At 41.3% G+C, this 17,815-nt stretch overlaps 2 protein-coding genes across 2 annotated transcripts in view; one reads left to right on the top strand and one right to left on the bottom strand.

Moving 5' to 3' along the window:
• Positions 1-4,144: 4,144 nt before the first annotated feature.
• On the top strand, positions 4,145-9,522 carry LOC311099586 (protein huluwa-like; the record flags this gene model as incomplete). The annotated part of the gene is made up of 3 exons (XM_084140280.1): positions 4,145-4,756; positions 4,844-5,051; positions 9,340-9,522. 3 exons carry the CDS (start codon positions 4,145-4,147, stop codon positions 9,504-9,506), a joined length of 987 nt encoding a protein of 328 aa, XP_083996406.1. The 3' UTR covers positions 9,507-9,522.
• Positions 9,523-9,559: 37 nt separating this feature from the next.
• The window catches only part of LOC311099583 (transitional endoplasmic reticulum ATPase-like), a 51,151-nt gene continuing 42,895 nt past the window's right edge, over positions 9,560-17,815 (bottom strand). The window contains exons 17-18 of the mRNA XM_084140277.1: positions 10,709-10,860; positions 9,560-10,434 (exon numbers count right to left, since the gene is read on the bottom strand). Of these exons, the coding sequence (XP_083996403.1) occupies positions 10,329-10,434; positions 10,709-10,860 (258 nt within the window). The 3' untranslated portion in view covers positions 9,560-10,328. The remainder of the gene's footprint in view (positions 10,435-10,708; positions 10,861-17,815) is intronic.

Here is a 17,815-nt window from a genome sequence, read left to right as displayed (position 1 = left end):
GGTCTGAGGGGGGTCTGTAGCAAGCGGCAACAGTGAGAGACTTATTTCTGGAAAGGTGGATTTTTAGAAGTAGAAGCTCAAACTGTTTGGGCACAGACCTGGATAGTATGATAGAGCTCTGCAGGCTATCTCTACAGTAGATTGCAACTCCACCCCCTTTGGCAGTTCTATCTAGACGGAAAATGTTATAGTTGGGGATGGAAATTTCAGAATTTTTGGTGGCCTTCCTGAGCCAGGATTCAGACACTGCTAGAACATCAGGGTTGGCGGAGTGTGCTAACGCAGTGAGGAGATAGTTAGCTGACAACGTCACGAAAACGATGTGCACGCTTCAAAGGGGCAGAAGGCCGTGTGTTATGATTCTTGATGGCCAGATAGCTAGCAACAATGACAAGAAACTGCCATGTGGGGAATCGTAAGTGGCTAGTTTTAGCTCATTTGATCTTGTTCTTGATACCATGTCTTATTTTAACGTATTCTTGACTGATGTCACGTCTATGCTAATATGGCAAAAATATGCTAGCTAGCTAACCAATGACCATAACAATGTATTTGAGAGACAAGTGCTCATTGTGCAACGTTATGTTTTCAATAAACATTGGGTATGAAATATAGTTTACATGTTGTCTAAGCCAACCCCGTCTGTATTGCCCCATAGTTGTGCACCTGTCGGTTTTGTTGCTTAACAACCAACCTGTCTATACAATAGCACACCCCTAGTTAACTACTGCCACCTAGTGTTAAATGCTACTAAAAGGACTCCAATACCACATTCTAGGGCCCATACGTGCATCCCAATAAGTTAAAAATGCTTCCTTTCCTGATCTCCTCTCTTTTCATCTGCATTGAGCTAAACACAGGACAGGTGAAAGCAATGTGTACTACTATGGGGCATATTTATTTTCCTATCCAACTCTTTCACATCAGTGCAGATGAGGGAAAGGAGAGACGTAATTCTGACGTAAGACAGAGCTAGCTCTGGTTTTACACAACAGAGACGATTGTCACCGCAGCCACTGTCTTGAAAGTCCGTTTTTCCCTGGTACACAGACAGAGACAGAAACAGTGAGACAGACATTGACAAACGGTTTGAGATTGGAGGGCAAAACATCAAACAATGCTTATCAATAAAATTGAATCGAATGGAAGCATCATCATCTGACAAGAGTGTTGTTGATTCTGAAGTGTTAAGTCTTGTCTGCTTCTTGTACTCATTCCTTTTAGACTTACCACCATGTGCGTTTGTGTGCCAAATAGGACAACCTGGTCTCAGAGCATTTCGTATTATTCTGTATGTACAGTTGAAGTCGGAAGTTTACATACACCTTAGCCAAATACATTTAAACTCAGTGTTTCACAATTCCTGACATTTAATCCTAGTACAAATTCCCTGTTTTAGGTCAGTTAGGATCACCACTTTATTTTAAGAATGTGAAATGTCAGAATAATAGTAGAGAGAATGATTTATTTCAGCTTTTATTTCTTTCATCACATTCCCACAGGGTCAGAAGTTTACATACACTCAAGTAGTATTTGGTAGCATTGCCTTTAAATTGATTAACTTGGGTCAAACGTTTCAGGTAGCCTTCCACAAGCTTCCCACAATAAGTTGGGTGAATTTTGGCCCATTCCTCCTGACAGAGCTGGTGTAACTGAGTCAGGTTTGTAGGCCTCCTTGCTCACACACGCTTTTCAGTTCTGTCCACAACTTTGTGATGGCCACTCCAATACCTTGACTTTGTTGTCCTTAAGCTATTTTGCCACAACTTTGGAAGCATGCTTGGGGTCATTGTCCATTTGGAAGACCCATTTGCAGCCAAGCTTTAACTTCCTGACTGATGTCTTGAGATGTTGCTTCAATATATCCACATAATTTTGCTTCCTCATGAAGCCATCTATTTTGTGAAGTGCACCAGTACCTCCTGCAGCAAAGCACCCCCATAGCATGATGCTGCCACCCCCTGTGCTTCACGGTTGGGATGGTGTTCTTCGGCTTGCAAGCCACCCCGATTTCCTCCAAACATAACAATGGTCATTATGGCCAAACAGTTCTATTTTTGTTTCATCAGACCAGAGGATATTTCTCCAAAAAGTACAATCTTTGTCCCCATGTGCAGTTGCAAACCGTAGTCTGGCATATTTATGGCGGTTTTGGAGCAGTGGCTTCTTCCTTGCTGAGCAGCCTTTCAGGTTATGTTGATATAGGACTTGTTTTACTGTGGATATAGATACTTTTGTACCTGTTTCCTCCTGCATCTTCACAAGGGTCCGTTGCTGTTGTTCTGGGATTGATTTGCACTTTTCACACCAAAGTACGTTCATCTCTAGGAGACAGAACGCGTCTCCTTCCTGAGTGGTATGACAGCTGCGTGGTCCCATGGTGTTTATCCTTGCGTACTATTGTTTGTACAGATGAACGTGGTACCTTCAGGCGTTTGGAAATTGCTCCCAAGGATGAACCAGACTTGTGGAGGTCTACAAAAAAATGTCTGAGGTCTTGGCTGATTTCTTTTGATTTTCCCATCATGTCAAGCAAAGAGTCACTGAGTTTGAAGGTAGGCCTTGAAATACATCCACAGGTACACCTCCAATTGACTCAAATGATGTCAATTAGCCTATCAGAAGCTTCTAAAGTCATGACATCATTTTCTGGAATTTTCCAAGCTGTTCAAAGGCACCGTCAATTTAGTGAATGTAAACTTCTGACCCACTGGAATTGTGATACAGTAAATTATAAGTGAAATAATCTGTCTGTAAACAATTGTTGGAAAAATTACTTGTGTCATGCACAAAGTAGATGTCCTAACCGACTTGCCAAAACTATAGTTTGTTAACATGAAATTTGTGGAGTGGTTGAAAAAATAGTTTTAATGACTCCAACCTAAGTGTATGTAAACTTCCGACTTCAACTGTAAATCCGAGACACTGCATTTAGAATTATATGTTACATTCCGTATGGTATGTATTAATTTGTGGATGTCCATGACCCATTTCGTTTGATATGTTACTAATTACAATTCGTATTATATGTTATGAATCTGCAAAACGTAAAATATGTTACGAATTTGCAAACCGTACTATATGTTATGAATTCTAGCTAGGTGGCTAACATTAGCTAGGTTCGAGGTTAAGGTTAGGGGAAGGGTTAGCTAAAGGGGTTAAGTTTAGGGGAAGGTTTAGCTAACATGCTAAGTAGTTGCAAAGTAGCTAAAAAGTACTAAGTAGTTAAAAAGTTGCTAAAATGCTAAAGTTGTCCATGATGAATTTTGAACTTACAACCTTTGGGTTGCTTGACCTTCACATATCCACCTGTCTTAAGTAACCATACCAAACTTAACATATCATACTAATTTCAGTCTCCTGGATTTACGTTTGCTATGTAACATCTAGTCTATTAGACCAGGCTGAATAGAAAGGTTTCCTGTATAAAATATATGTATCTCTGCCATTCAAAGCCCCTACACCTGAAGTTAATCAAAACTAAAGCACATCATTAAGCGCAGGGATTATTTTTGGGTAAAACACCTGCCAGATCTACTTATAACATTGAAAGTCTATCTATGCCAATGACCATAAAACAACGTGGTTGGGCCAATTCGTTATGCTGTAATTATAAATCCTTGGTTTATTCAATGTGCAATAATATTTATACACCTGTGCGTCACCGGCAGCTTGGATATGAGCGCAAGATCAGGGTGATGTGATTGATTATCTGTCACCTATTCTACAGGACAGACAAGCATCAAGCAAGCCGACATTAAGCTCATCACCTGCGTTTGGGGTTATTATTTCATGCCTATACGCACATTTTCGAGTAGGCCTTCTTTCGGCTGTCCGTGCATAAAAGTGAATTGACTACGTAAATACTACATTTCTGGTAAAATATGCTCATTTAAATGCAGAGATGTATTCAATAGCTCTTGAAGCAGAAAATCAAATCTGCAATGGCCATGGGGTTCGCCAAGTACAAAGTCCAAGCAGTCATTCTGCAAGCAGAGTTCAATCACAGACCCAGGAGAGTGAAATTGATTGGTCCCACAAAACACCTGCGCTCTCACAGACAAGAACCGCAATTAGGATACGTTTTGAACAAAATCACAATTTTATGCGTTCTGGAATTGGATCCTATAAACTGTATGATGAAATGTCGCAAATAGGCCCATCAACACCACCCTTAAATCTGAGTGATGGTTTGCCAACAACCAATTTAAGGCTAATTATTATCTTACTCATACCATCCGTGTTTCTTCTTCTGCTGTTGAACTGTTTGTTCCTGGGTTACAAGTTACACCTTTTTTCAAAGAACAACAGAAAAAGACAAGAGGACTGCGAAAGTATTTTACAGTCTACTCTCTCGACCCGCCAGAGAGTGACCATAATATCAGAGGCGCCATTGTTCCCAAATCAAGATGGGAAAATAGCTTCTTATATCTCTGTTTCAGAGGCTATTTTGGCACAGCCCTTGACCTCTTCAAAGGAGAGGGTAGTAGTGGAGCAGAGGATCGGATTCATCCGTCCTGATGGGGCCACAGGCGGTGGTAGCTCGGAGTCCCTGGGGACGCCGAGCGCCATATTGGCGACAACAGCCGATACCACCTCCACGGTCGACCAGCCTCGTAGGTCACGCATGGACAGTAGAAATAAAATGGTCTGGCGCAGAAGCGCCCCTGTCCTACCGCAGTCAAGTGATTCAGAGGCAGAACGGCCTAACCTTGTGCCACCCAATTCACCTGCGCTATATGATCCACACTCAAGGGTAAGTTCATGGTTCCAGCCTAATATTAGCCTATGTAACCCTTGAACTCTGTCTTGGATGTTATTTAGGACTGTTTTATGCACGCAGGTAACACCTGACCAGAGGCCCATGCGTAGGTGCAGCACCATGGAGCTGCAGGATGTATTGAATAACACAGGGGAACACCAGTTTGATATGGTTGAATTCGAATGTGAATATGCCAGTAGCATACCTCGAGAGACTTCATGCTTTGTTGCATCTGACAACTCTTCCACAGTGGGTCCTGGATTGGACAGCGACTTTGGTGCAAGTGCAGGTGAGATGTTGTTAAGCATACTAGACCAGTGGTTCTAAAAACCTCCTGCTAAATGACTAAAATGTAAATGTATTTTAGTTATTCCACAGCTAGCACACTTGAATCAACTTGTCAACCAATAATCAAGCCCTTGAGTAGGTGAATCCGGTGAGCTAGTTAAGGGCTACAACCAAATTATGAAACGTCTAGGGGTCCCCAAGGAGAGGTTTGTGAAATGCTGTATTAGACCATATATAGCTGTTGTGTAAATGTAGTTACATAAGTCTAATCAATGTTTATTGGTCGCATACACAGATTTGCAGATGTTATCGCAGGTGCAGTGAAATGCTTGTGTTTCTAGCTTCAACAATGCAGTAATACCTAGCAATTACAAAACAATACACACATAATCCAAAAAGTAAAAATGTATAAATGTCGGAAACAAATCCAAGTAACAATCCAAATAGCACTGTAACAGTAAACCAAATGCAATCTATACATATATACACCTGAGGAATTTACACAAAATACACTAGGAATGATACACTGAACAAAAATATGAACGCAACATGTAAAGTGTTGATCCCATGTTTCATGAGCTGAAATAAAACATCCCAGAAATGTTCCATACGCACAAAAACCTTATTTCTCTGAAATGTTGTGCACAAATGTTTACATCCATGTTAGTGAGCATTTGAGCCTTTGTCAAGATAAACCTGACAAGTGACATATCAAGAAGCTGATTAAACTGCATGATCATTACACAAGTGCACCTTGTGCTGGGGACAATAAAAGGCCACTAAAGTGTGCAGTTTTATCACACAACACCACAGATGTTTTGAGGGAGCGTGTAATTGTCATGATGACTGCAGGAATGTCCACCAGAGCTGTTGCCAGAATTCAATGTTCATTTCTCTACCATAAGCCACCTCCAACGTCATTTTAGAAAATATGTTGCAGTGGGGGGGGGATTTAATTGTAATTTGTTTGTCAACTTTCTTCACAAAATACTGTCAAAGTTGAAGAAAAATATTAACAATTGTAAAAGAAAAACAAAACTAATATTTTGATTATTTAGTTAGTCAACCCCATGAGTCAATACATGTTAAAATCACCTTTGGCAGCAATTACAGCTGTGAGTCTTTCTGGGTAAGTCAAAGAGCTTTGCACACCCTGATTGTACAATATTTACACATTATTATTTTTTTTAAAAACAATCTTCAACCTCTGTCAAGTTGGTTGTTAATCATTGCTAGACACCCATTTAAGTCTAGCCATAGATTTTCTAGCCGATTTAAGTCAAAACGGTAACTAGGCCACTCAGGGACATTCAATGTTGTCTTGGTAAGCAGGGACATTCAATGTTGTCTTGGTAAGCAACTCCAGTGTATATTTGGCCTTGTGTTTTACTCTATTGTCCTGCTGAATGGTGAATTTGTCTCCCGGGGCGTTTCTCAAAATGCATACTACCGTGCTCAGAGCACACAAATTGGAGCACGGGAGGGTCGGAGTATGAGTCCAAATCAATGCGAAAATGGAACGCGGAGGGCACTTCTTGAATCCGTACTCCGTTTGTACATATTTTGAAGCGTTCATCGATGCAAGCTTCAACGGAAAGTATGAACATAAATATGACGCAACCACGTAAAGAATTACGCAAAATCAACATTTCTTTAAATCGAAGCGGCCATTATTTGAGCTTCGGAATGAAATGTTGCCTATTCACATCTTATATGTTGCCTTACTAAAATATTTTATATGGATACGTGAATAAATACATGCTGTGTTAATTTTGGCATGGTTACCTGCCTACGTACCGTAGATCGCAAGCCCATAAGTCAATAGGGCTAACTGGCTAGCTACTAGTACTTTTAGCTAGACATATAGCCGCAAACAAATAGCTCCCCACGAAGAATTGACATCTATCTTGCATAATATAATTTTTAGGTCATTTTTGCCTGTTTTAAACTATCTGGTTAGCTACATTATTACGATTCACATATAGCTAGCTGATAGTTATGAACCTTCTTCTTTTGGAAGAAGGTTCAGTGAATGGGGAGGTGCAGCATGAGGTAATACAGTAGGGGGAGTGCGAGTGCTTCTCAAATGTATTGTTTTATGCGTTCTCCACTCCTCCTCACAAGAACGTACTCAAGAGAATGTAGTCAGAATGCACTCAGAGCACAAGAGTGTGGGTCATGGTAGTATGCATATTGAGAAACACCCCCAGTGTCTGTTAGAAAGCAGACTGAACTAGGATTTTGCCTGTGCTTAGCTCTATTCTGTTTATTTTTCTCATGAAAAAACTCCCTAGTCCTTGCCGATGACAAGCATACCCAAAACATGATGCAGCCACCACCATGCTTGAAAACATTGAACAAAACGCAACATGCAACAATTTCAAAGATTTTACTGCATTACAGTTCATATAAAGAAATCAGTAAATTGAAATAAATTAGGCACTAATCTATGGATTTCACATGACTGGGAATACAGATATGCATCTGTTGGTCACAGATACTTTAAAAAAAGGTAGGAGCATGGATCAGAAAACCAGTCAGTATCTGGTGTGACCACCATTTGCCTCATGCAGGGCGACATCTCCTTCGCATAGAGTTGATCAGGCTGTTGATTGTGGCCTATGGAATGTTGTCCCATTCCTCTTCAATGGCTGTGCGAAGTTGCTGAATATTGGCGGGAACTGGAACACGATGTCGTACACGTCGATCCAGAGCTTCCCAAACATACTCAATGGGTGACATGTCTGATTAGTATGAAGGCCATGGAAGAACTGGGACATTTTCGGCTTCCAGGAATTGTGTACAGATCCTTCCGTCATGGTGCCGTACATTATCATGCTGAAACATGAGGTGATGGTGGCGGATTAATGGCACGACAATGGGACTCAGGATCTCGTCACGGTATCTCTGTGCATTCAAATTGCCATTGGTAAAATGCAATTGTGTTCGTTTTCTGTATCTTATGCCTGCCTATACCATTACCCCACGCCATCATGGGGCACTCTGTTCACAACGTTGACATCAGCAAACCGCTCGCCCACACAACGCCATACACGCTGTCTGCCCGGTACAGTTGAAACCGGGATTCATCAGTGAAGACCACACTTCTCCAGCGTGCCAGTTGTATTCGAAGGTGAGTATTTGCCCACTGAAGTCGGTTACGATGCCGAACTGCAGTCAGGTTAAGACCCTGGTGAGGACAACAAGCACGCATATGAGCTTTCCTGTGATGGTTTCTGACAGTTTGTGCAGAAATTCTAGTTGTGCAAACCCACTGTTTCATCAGCTGTCCGGGTGGCTGTTCTTAGACGATCCCGCAGGTGAAGAAGCTCTGGTGGACATTCCTGTAGTCAGCATGACAATTGCGTGCTGCCTCAAAACTTGAGACATCTGTTGCATTGTGTTGTGTGGCAAAACCACACATTTTAGAATGACCTTTTATTGTCCCCAGCATAAGGTGCACCTGTGTAATGATCATGCCTTTTAATCAGCTTCTTGATATGCCACACCTGTCAGGTGGATGGATTATCTTGGCAAAGCAGAAATGCTCACTAACGGATATAAACAAATTTGTGCACAAATTGAGAGCTTTTTGTGCGTATGGAACATTTCTGGGATATTTCAGCTCATGAAACATGGGACTTTACATGTTGCGTTGTATATATTTTTTCAGTATGTGTGGGGTACAGAGAGGAGGTAGTCAATGTTAAACACTTATTGCACACAGTGAGTCCATGCAATTTATGAGCAATTTTTATTTAGGCTTGTCATAACAAAAGGGTTGAATACTTACTCAAGACATTTCAGATTTTCATTTTTAAATACTTATACAAATATCTAAACATAATTCCACTTTGACATTGTGTGTAGACCAGTGACACAATCTCAATTTTATCCATTTTAAATTCAGGCTGTAATGACAAAATGTGGAAAAAGTCAAGTTTTTTTTTTATATATACTTTATTTACAATATTAGGCTATACATATTTTTCTCCAAATATTTAATTCTAAGAGCACTAACAGAGATCACTTTTGAACTGAGTTACCAAAATGTATAAAAAGAAAAAATCCCCACCAGCAGTAGATATTAGTGAGCCATGTCAATAATCCAGTATATAAATATTCGGTGTGTAAACAGTGTAACTAAAAATGCATTGTAGTAGAAATATTAGAATGAGCTATGTCGAATACGGTATGAAAATTATTACATACATGAAATATGGATATTACATTTGCCACAATTTAAGGGATTCCCTTTCACATACCTAATTACCCATCTGCTTCTACAGGTGTCTCGCTCCGGATTCTGTCCGCAGACAGCGACGGTCTCACCAACGGTGTGTGGGCCTCAGGAATGGAGTGGGACTATTACGACCCGTGCTACGTGAGGGAGAGAAACATACCCAAACAAAAAGATTACAAACCTGAATTACATACCAAGCATTATTGGGTATGATGCCCGAGAATGACATGTTTTAAACTGATTTAGATTTTTTTATATATACTTTATTTACAATATTAGGCTATACATATTTTTCTCCAAATATTTAATTCTAAGAGCACTAACAGAGATCACTTTTGAACTGAGTTACCAAATGTATTTAAAAAAAAAATCCCCACCAGTTTAAGATGAGTTTAGTAAAGGATTGCCAATTCACTAATGTAAATCACATTTATTCTTTAATTGAACTTGTTCATTCAATGTCCAAGACACTTGAACGATTCACTTTTGTACTTGCAATATTTTCAATGTTTAAAAAATTGTTTAATGTGGTACACTTGAATAAGCACATTTTGATTATGCACACATTTCTTGTACTTTTCACTTAATGCACTATTAAACTCAATAAAGATTGTATTGGTTTCATGGTTGAAGTTCATTCCCAATTCAAAGATCTATCCAAAAATGTAAAATTTCAGTTTCATGCAAGCAAAACTGACACCCACTTTAACAGGCTAGTATTGAATCCTTCACTAGTGGCTAGTAAGAAGCCAGATGTACTCTACCCAATCCCCCACAGCCTTGTGTAAATCCTTACAAGGTTTGAAATACTTTAATACATGTCCCCCAAAGTCATAATACAGACAAGCTGCAACATGCTATCTCTAACTATGAGAGAGGATTGTAAATAATATTAATAGGCTTTTTTTTTTTGTCTTAGTTGTGTTATTATGTGTGTGTGTGTTGCGGCATTGTACAGCTTTGCCAGAATGTATATGAGGAAACTTTGGTCCACCGAGTGGTTGTGTTTTGGTCCACTGTGGGTCATGGTGCGGTTTAACCATAGAGGTCGTCATCGTTGTCCTCGTTGAAGACTGTGCCACCGCTGCCACCAGCAGAGCCCTGGCTGGGCCCGGCGCCTGGCGCAGAGCTAGTGGGGAACCTGAGACGAGGAGAGGACGGGAGAGTAATTGTTTAGTTCAGTACAGTACATATCAGGGGGAGCCAGCTTAGTAGTGCCAGAACATTCCTTATGTAAAACGTATGGCTTGTTAGCTGTATATAGAGTAGATGTACTTTGTAAGAAGAAAAGTTCAATGAATGTTCCCACTGGGTGTATATAGGCTTGAAATGATCTAGGACATACGGGAGCAGAAAGAGTTACCTAACAGTATTATTCAACACCATCATCCGCTGTATGCTATGCGTGTTCTTACCGGAAGCTGCCGAAGCCTCTGCTCTGCTGTAATGTCTGGGCGAACATCTCGTATTTGCGGATGTCGTTGTCGCTGACCGAGCGGCGGGCGAAACGCATGGCCTCCTCAAAGTGGTCCTTACGGATCTCTGGGACAGGGTCGTCCTCCTCAACCTCCTGTGGGGGCAAGGGCAATAGGGGTGGATAAATAATTGATATCTTTAAAATACCATCACGCTTTCTCTTCCTTCGGTATATGTGTGAATCGGTTTAAGGTTCAATGCATTATCTCTACTCTTCCTCCTGTGTATAAATAATGTATAGAAATCTTTATGGTTTATATGTCAGTCAAATAAATGTCCAGATTGATTTACTCAGTCATTTAATAATTAAGAGATCAAGACACCTCGATTAAGACACCAAGACTGGCTTTGTAGCATTTACAGACTCATCATTGTAGCACCTTAAAGGCCTGGGTAAGTCCAAAATCTCAAAATCAATTATTTGTTAATAATAATTTTTGACACAGACTTTAAAGTTATGCCAAACATCCTTCCCCTAAAGTACCTCTCTATGGATTTTATTTCAGGAAGATCCAAAACATTATGAATATCTTTGTGCCATCCTGATGTGGAAATTCCCAGATCCTACATTATGTAGGCTTCACGATGCACCAACGTTAACAGTCTAGACCAGAGTTTCCCAAACTCAGTTCTGGGACCCCCCCCCCGTCCCCCCAGGTGCATGTTTTGATTTTGCCCTAATATTACACAGCTGATTCAAATAATCAAAGCTTGATGATGAGTTGGTTATTTGAATCAGCTGTGTAGTGTGCACCAAGGGGGGACCCCCATCATACGTTAGCAAAAAATTTTTTTTTGCACGTCTTATCTTTTCAGGTGAAGGATAATGGCAAGGAGAAGTAGTCAACGTTTTAAAATGAATAGATTTGGTAGATAGTTACATTATTTGGATCTCTGCATATTATAACTGGAAGAGGAAGTGTAAACTCTAAAATAGCATATTAGCTAGAAAGGTAACTCCAAACACATTTACGCTAATGCCGGGTTCACGTGCTAGTCGGAACTAGGAAACTCAAAAATTTTCGATTTACTAACTGGTTGTAGTTATACACGTGCCGCATTCAACCAGTTAGCAAGTAGACACTTTCCTAGTTCCGACTAGCACGTAAACATGGCATAAGAGCAGTTGTTTAGCTGGTTAAAAGGTCCAGTGCAGTAAAAACATTTTTCCTGTGTTGATATATATATAAAGCTGCAGAAAAAATGAAGAGACCGCTGCAAAATTATCAGTTTCTCTGGTTTTACTATTTATAGGTATGTTTGGGTAAAAATAACATTTCTGTTTTATTCTATAAACTACTGACAATATTTCTCCCAAATTCCAAATAAAAATATTGTCATTTAGAGCATTTATTTGCAGAAAATGACAACTGTGCAAAATAACAAAAAAGATGCAGTGTTGCCAGACCTCGAATAATGCAAATAATATAAGTTAATGTTCATTTTTAAACAACACAATAGTAATGTTTTAACTTAATAACCCTGATTTTCAATCACAGCTTTCATGCGTCTTGGCATGCTCTCCAACAGTCTTTCACGTTGATGTTGGGTGACTTTATGCCACTCCTGGCGCAAGAATTCAAGCAGCTTGGCTTTGTTTGATGGCTTGTGACCATCCATCTTCCTCTTGATCACATTCCAGAAGTTTTCAATGGGGTTCAGGTCTGGAGATTGGGCTGGCCATGACAGGGTCTTGATCTGGTGGTCCTCCATCCACACCTTGATTGACCTGGCTGTGTGGCATGGTGCATTGTCCTGCTGGAAAAACCAATCCTCAGAGTTGGGGAACAATGTCAGAGCAAAAGGAAGCAAGTTTTCTTCCAGGACAACCTTGTACGTGGCTTGATTCATGCGTCCTTCACAAAGACAAATCTGCCCAATTCCAGCCTTGCTGAACCACCCACAGATCATCACCGATCCTCCACCAAATTTCACAGTGGGTGCGAGACACTGTGGCTTGTAGGCCTCTCCAGGTCTCCGTCTAACCATTAGACGACCAGGTGTTGGGCAAAGCTGAAAATTGGACTCATCAGAGAAGATGACCTTACTCCAGTCCTCTACGGTCCAATCCTTATGGTATTTTGCAAACCTCAGCCTGGCTTTTCTTTGCTTCTCATTGATGAAGGGCTTTTTTCTAGCTTTGCACGACCTCAGCCCTGCCCCTAGGAGCCTGTTTCGAACTCGCCGTGCACTTCACCCCAGCTGCCGTTTGCCATTCTTTTTGTAGGTCACTTGATGTCATCCTACGGTTGTTGAGTGACATTCGAATGAGTTGGCGGTCATCCCGGTCAGTAGAGAGTCGTTTTCGCCCTCTGCCGGTCTGTAGCTTTGTTGTCCCCAATGTCTGCTGCTTGACCTTGTTCTTATGAACCGCCGTCTTTGAAATTTGAAGGATGGAAGCAACTTGACGCTCACTGTATCCCTCTGCCAGTAAAGCCAGAATTGAACCCTTCTTTTCCTACACAAAACGTTCATTTTCAACTCTTTTGGCATGGTCAATAGTTATTTTTTGATTAATATTACTTTTGAGGTACTATTAGCACTGTTTTTGCCATCCAGCTGGTCCTATTGCAAGAGGATAGTGATGACCACAGCAGTGATTTTTATACTTTTCCTCGTTAAATAATATTTGGTTCATGTGATCACCTAATCAGTACCTGGGGGATTGTCATGCTGGAGGGTCATGTCAGGATGAGCATGCAGGAAGGGTACCACATGAGGGAGGAGGATGTCTTCCCTGTAACGCACAGCGTTGAGATTACCTGCAATGACAAGCGCAGTCCGATGATGCTGTGACACACCACCCCAGACCATGACGGACCCTCCACCTCCAAATCGATCCCGCTCCAGAGTACAGGCCTCGGTGAAACGCTCATTCCTTCGACGATAAACGTGAATCCGACCATCACATCTGGTGAGACAAAACCGTGTCTCGACAGTGAAGAGCACTTTTTGCTAGTCCTGTCTGGTCCAGCGACAGTGGGTTTGTGCCCATAGGCGACGTTGTTGCCGGTGATGTCTGGTGAGGACCTGCCTTACAACAGGCCTACAAGCCTTCAGTCCAGCATCTCTCAGCCTTTTGCGGACAGTCTGAGCATTGATGGAGGGATTGTGCGTTCCTGGTGTAACTCGGGCAGTTGTTGTTGCCATCCTGTACCTGTCCCGCAGGTGTGATGTTCGAATGAACCGATCCTGTGCAGGTGTTGTAACACGTGGTCTGCCAGTGCGAGGATGATCAGCTGTCCATCCTGTCTCCCTGTAGCGCTGTCTTAGGCGTCGCACAGTACGGACATTGCAATTTATTGCTCTGGCCACATCTGCAGTCCGCATGCCTCCTTGCAGCATGCCTGAGGCACGTTCACACAGATGAGCAGGGACCCTGGGCATCTTTCCTTTAGTGTTTTTCAGAGTCAGTAGAAAGGCCTCTTTAATGTCCTAAGTTTTCATAACTGTGACCTTAATTGCCTACCGTCTGTAAGCTGTTAGTGTCTTAACGACCGTTCCACGGGTGCATGTTCATTAATTAATTAAGATCTGTGAAGTTATTTGGATTTGTAAAAATTATCTTTGAAAGACAGGGTCCTGAAAAAGGGACGTTTCTTTTTTTGCTGAGTTATATATATATATATATATACAGTGGGGAAAAAAAGTATTTAGTCAGCCACCAATTGTGCAAGTTCTCCCACTTAAAAATATGAGAGAGGCCTGTAATTTCCATCATAGGTACACGTCAACTATGACAGACAAAATGAGGAAAAAAATCCAGAAAATCACATTGTAGGATTTTTAATGAATTTATTTGCAAATTATGGTGGAAAATAAGTATTTGGTCAATAACAAAAGTTTATATATATATTTGTTATATACCCTTTGTTGGCAATGACACAGGTCAAACGTTTTCTGTAAGTCTTCACAAGGTTTTCACACACTGTTGCTGGTGTGTGGCCCATTCCTCCATGCAGATCTCCTCTAGAGCAGTGATGTTTTGGGGCTGTCGCTGGGCAACACAGACTTTAAACTCCCTCCAAAGATTTTCTATGGGGTTGAGATCTGGAGACTGGCTAGGCCACTCCAGGACCTTGAAATGCTTCTTACGAAGCCACTCCTTTGTTGCCCAGGCGGTGTGTTTGGGATCATTGTCATGCTGAAAGACCCAGCCACGTTTAATCTTCAATGCCCTTGCTGATGGAAGGAGGTTTTCACTCAAAATCTCACGATACATGGCCCCATTCATTCTTTACTTTACACAGATCAGTCGTCCTGGTCCCTTTGCAGAAAAACAGCCCCAAAGCATGATGTTTCCACCCCCATGCTTCACAGTAGGTATGGCGTTCTTTGGATGCAACTCAGCATTCTTTGTCCTCCAAACACGACGAGTTGAGTTTTTACCAAAAAGTTCTATTTTGGTTTCATCTGACCATATGACATTCTCCCAATCCTCTTCTGGATCATCCAAATGCACTCTAGCAAACTTCAGACGGGCCTGGACATGTACTGGCTTAAGCAGGGGGACACGTCTGCCACTGCAGGATTTGAGTCCCTGGCGGCGTAGTGTGTTACTGATGGTAGGCTTTGTTACTTTGGTCCCAGCTCTCTGCAGGTCCCCCCGTGTGGTTCTGGGATTTTTGCTCACCGTTCTTGTGATCATTTTGACCCCACGGGGTGAGATCTTGCGTGGAGCCCCAGATCGAGGGAGATTATCAGTGGTCTTGTATGTCTTCCATTTCCTAATAATTGCTCCCACAGTTGATTTCTTCAAACCAAGCTGCTTACCTATTGCAGATTCAGTCTTCCCAGCCTGGTGCAGGTCTACAATTTTGTTTCTGGTGTCCTTTGACAGCTCTTTGGTCTTGGCCATAGTGGAGTTTGGAGTGTGACTGTTTGAGGTTGTGGACAGGTGTCTTTTATACTGATAACAAGTTCAAACAGGTGCCATTAATACAGGTAACGAGTGGAGGACAGAGGAGCCTCTTAAATAAGTAGTTACAGGTCTGTGAGAGCCAGAAATCTTGCTTGTTTGTAGGTGACCAAATACTTATTTTCCACCATAATTTGCAAATAAATTCATAAAAAATCGTACAATGTGATTTTCAGGATTATTTTTTCTCCATGTGTCTGTCATAGTTGACGTGTACCTATGATGAAAATTACAGGCCTCTCTCATCTTTTTAAGTGGGAGAACTTGCACAATTGGTGGCTGACTAAATACTTTTTTTCCCCACTGTATATATATACACACAGTTGAAGTCGGAAGTTTACATAAACTTAGGTTGGAGTCATTAAAACTCGTTTTTCAACCACTCCACACATTTCTTGTTAACAAACTATAGTTTTGGAAAGTCGGTTTGGACATCTACTTTGTGCATGACACAAGTCATTTTTCCAACAATTGTTTACAGACAGATTATTTAACTTATAATTCACTGTATCACAATTCTAGTTGCTCAGATGTTTACATACACTAAGTTGACTGTGCCTTTAAACAGCTTTGAAAATGCCAGAAAATGATGTCATGGCTTTAGAAGCTTCTGATAGGCTAATTGACATCATTTGAGTCAATTGGAGGTGTACCTTTGGATGTATTTCAAGGCCTACCTTCAAACTATGTGCCTATTTGCTTGACATCATGGGAAAATCTAAAGAAATCAGCCAAGACCTCAGAAAACAAATTGTAGACCTCCACAAGTCTGGTTCATCCTTGAGAGCAATTTTCAAACGCCTGAAGGTACCACGTTCATCTGTACAAACAATAGTAAGCAAGTACAAATACCATGGGACAACGCAGCCGTCATACCGCTCAGGAAGGAGACGCATTCTGTCTCCTAGAGATTAACGTACTTTGGTGCGAAAAGTGCAAATCAATCCCAGAACAACAGCAAAGACCCTTGTGAAAATGCTGGAGGAAACAAGTACAAAAACTATCTACAGTGAGGGAAAGTATTTGATCCCCTGCTGATTTTGTACTTTTGCCCACTGACAAAGACATGATCAGTCTATAATTTTAATGGTAGGTTTATTTGAACAGTGAGAGACAGAATAACAACAACAAAATCCAGAAAAACACATCAAAAAATAATAACAAAATAACAAAAATGTTATCAATTGATTTGCAAAACCCTTGTTGGCAATCACAGAGGTCAGACGTTTCTTGTAGTTGGCCACCAGGTTTGCACACATCTCAGGAGGGATTTTGTCCCACTCTTCTTTGCAAATCTTCTCCAAGTCATTAAGGTTTCGATGGACGGGGCCATGTACCATCAAATCTTGGGTGAGAACCTCCTTCTCTCAGCCAGGGCATTGAAAATGGGTTGTGGATGGGTATTCCAGCATGACAATGACCCAAAACACACGGCCAAGGCAACAAAGGAGTGGCTCAAGAAGAAGCACATTAAGGTCCTGGAGTGGCCTAGCCAGTCTCCAGACCTTAATCCCATACAAAATCTGTGGAGGGAGCTGAAGGTTTGAGTTGCCAAACGTCAGCCTCGAAACCTTAATGACTTGGAGAAGATGCAAAGAGGAGTGGGACAAAATCCCTCCTGAGATGTGTGCAAACCTGGTGGCCAACTACAAGAAACGTCTGACCTCTGTGATTGCCAACAAGGGTTTTGCAAATCAATTGATAACATTTTTGACATGTGTTTTTCTGGATTTTGTTGTTGTTATTCTGTCTCTCACTGTTCAAATAAACCTACCATTAAAATTATAGACTGATCATTTCTTTGTCAGTGGGCAAACTTACAAAATCAGCAGGGGATCAAATACTTTTTTCCCCTCACTGTACATTGTGTCCCTGGCCTGAGAGGATGGAAGTTCAATATGTAGCTAGACGTAGTAGGCTAATGTTAACTAGCTGGCTCATCATTGCCCAGGAAGTTAGGCTAGTTAGCAAGCATTTTAGCCAGGTAGCCTAGGACAACAAAAACGAAAAGCGTTTACTGTATGACAGAGTCATAGACCGTTTTGGCAACATGAAAGCAAGGAGGATAGCATTGGTGTTTCTCTACAAGTAGGGTGAGTCAACATGTTTTGTCTACTTGCACGCCGCA

Source organism: Coregonus lavaretus, assembly GCF_964263955.1.
Source record: "Coregonus lavaretus genome assembly, chromosome: 24".
Classification (NCBI taxonomy): domain Eukaryota; kingdom Metazoa; phylum Chordata; class Actinopteri; order Salmoniformes; family Salmonidae; genus Coregonus; species Coregonus lavaretus.
The sequence above is the reverse complement of the archived record's forward strand: the minus strand, read 5'-3'. Positions and strand labels throughout refer to the sequence as shown.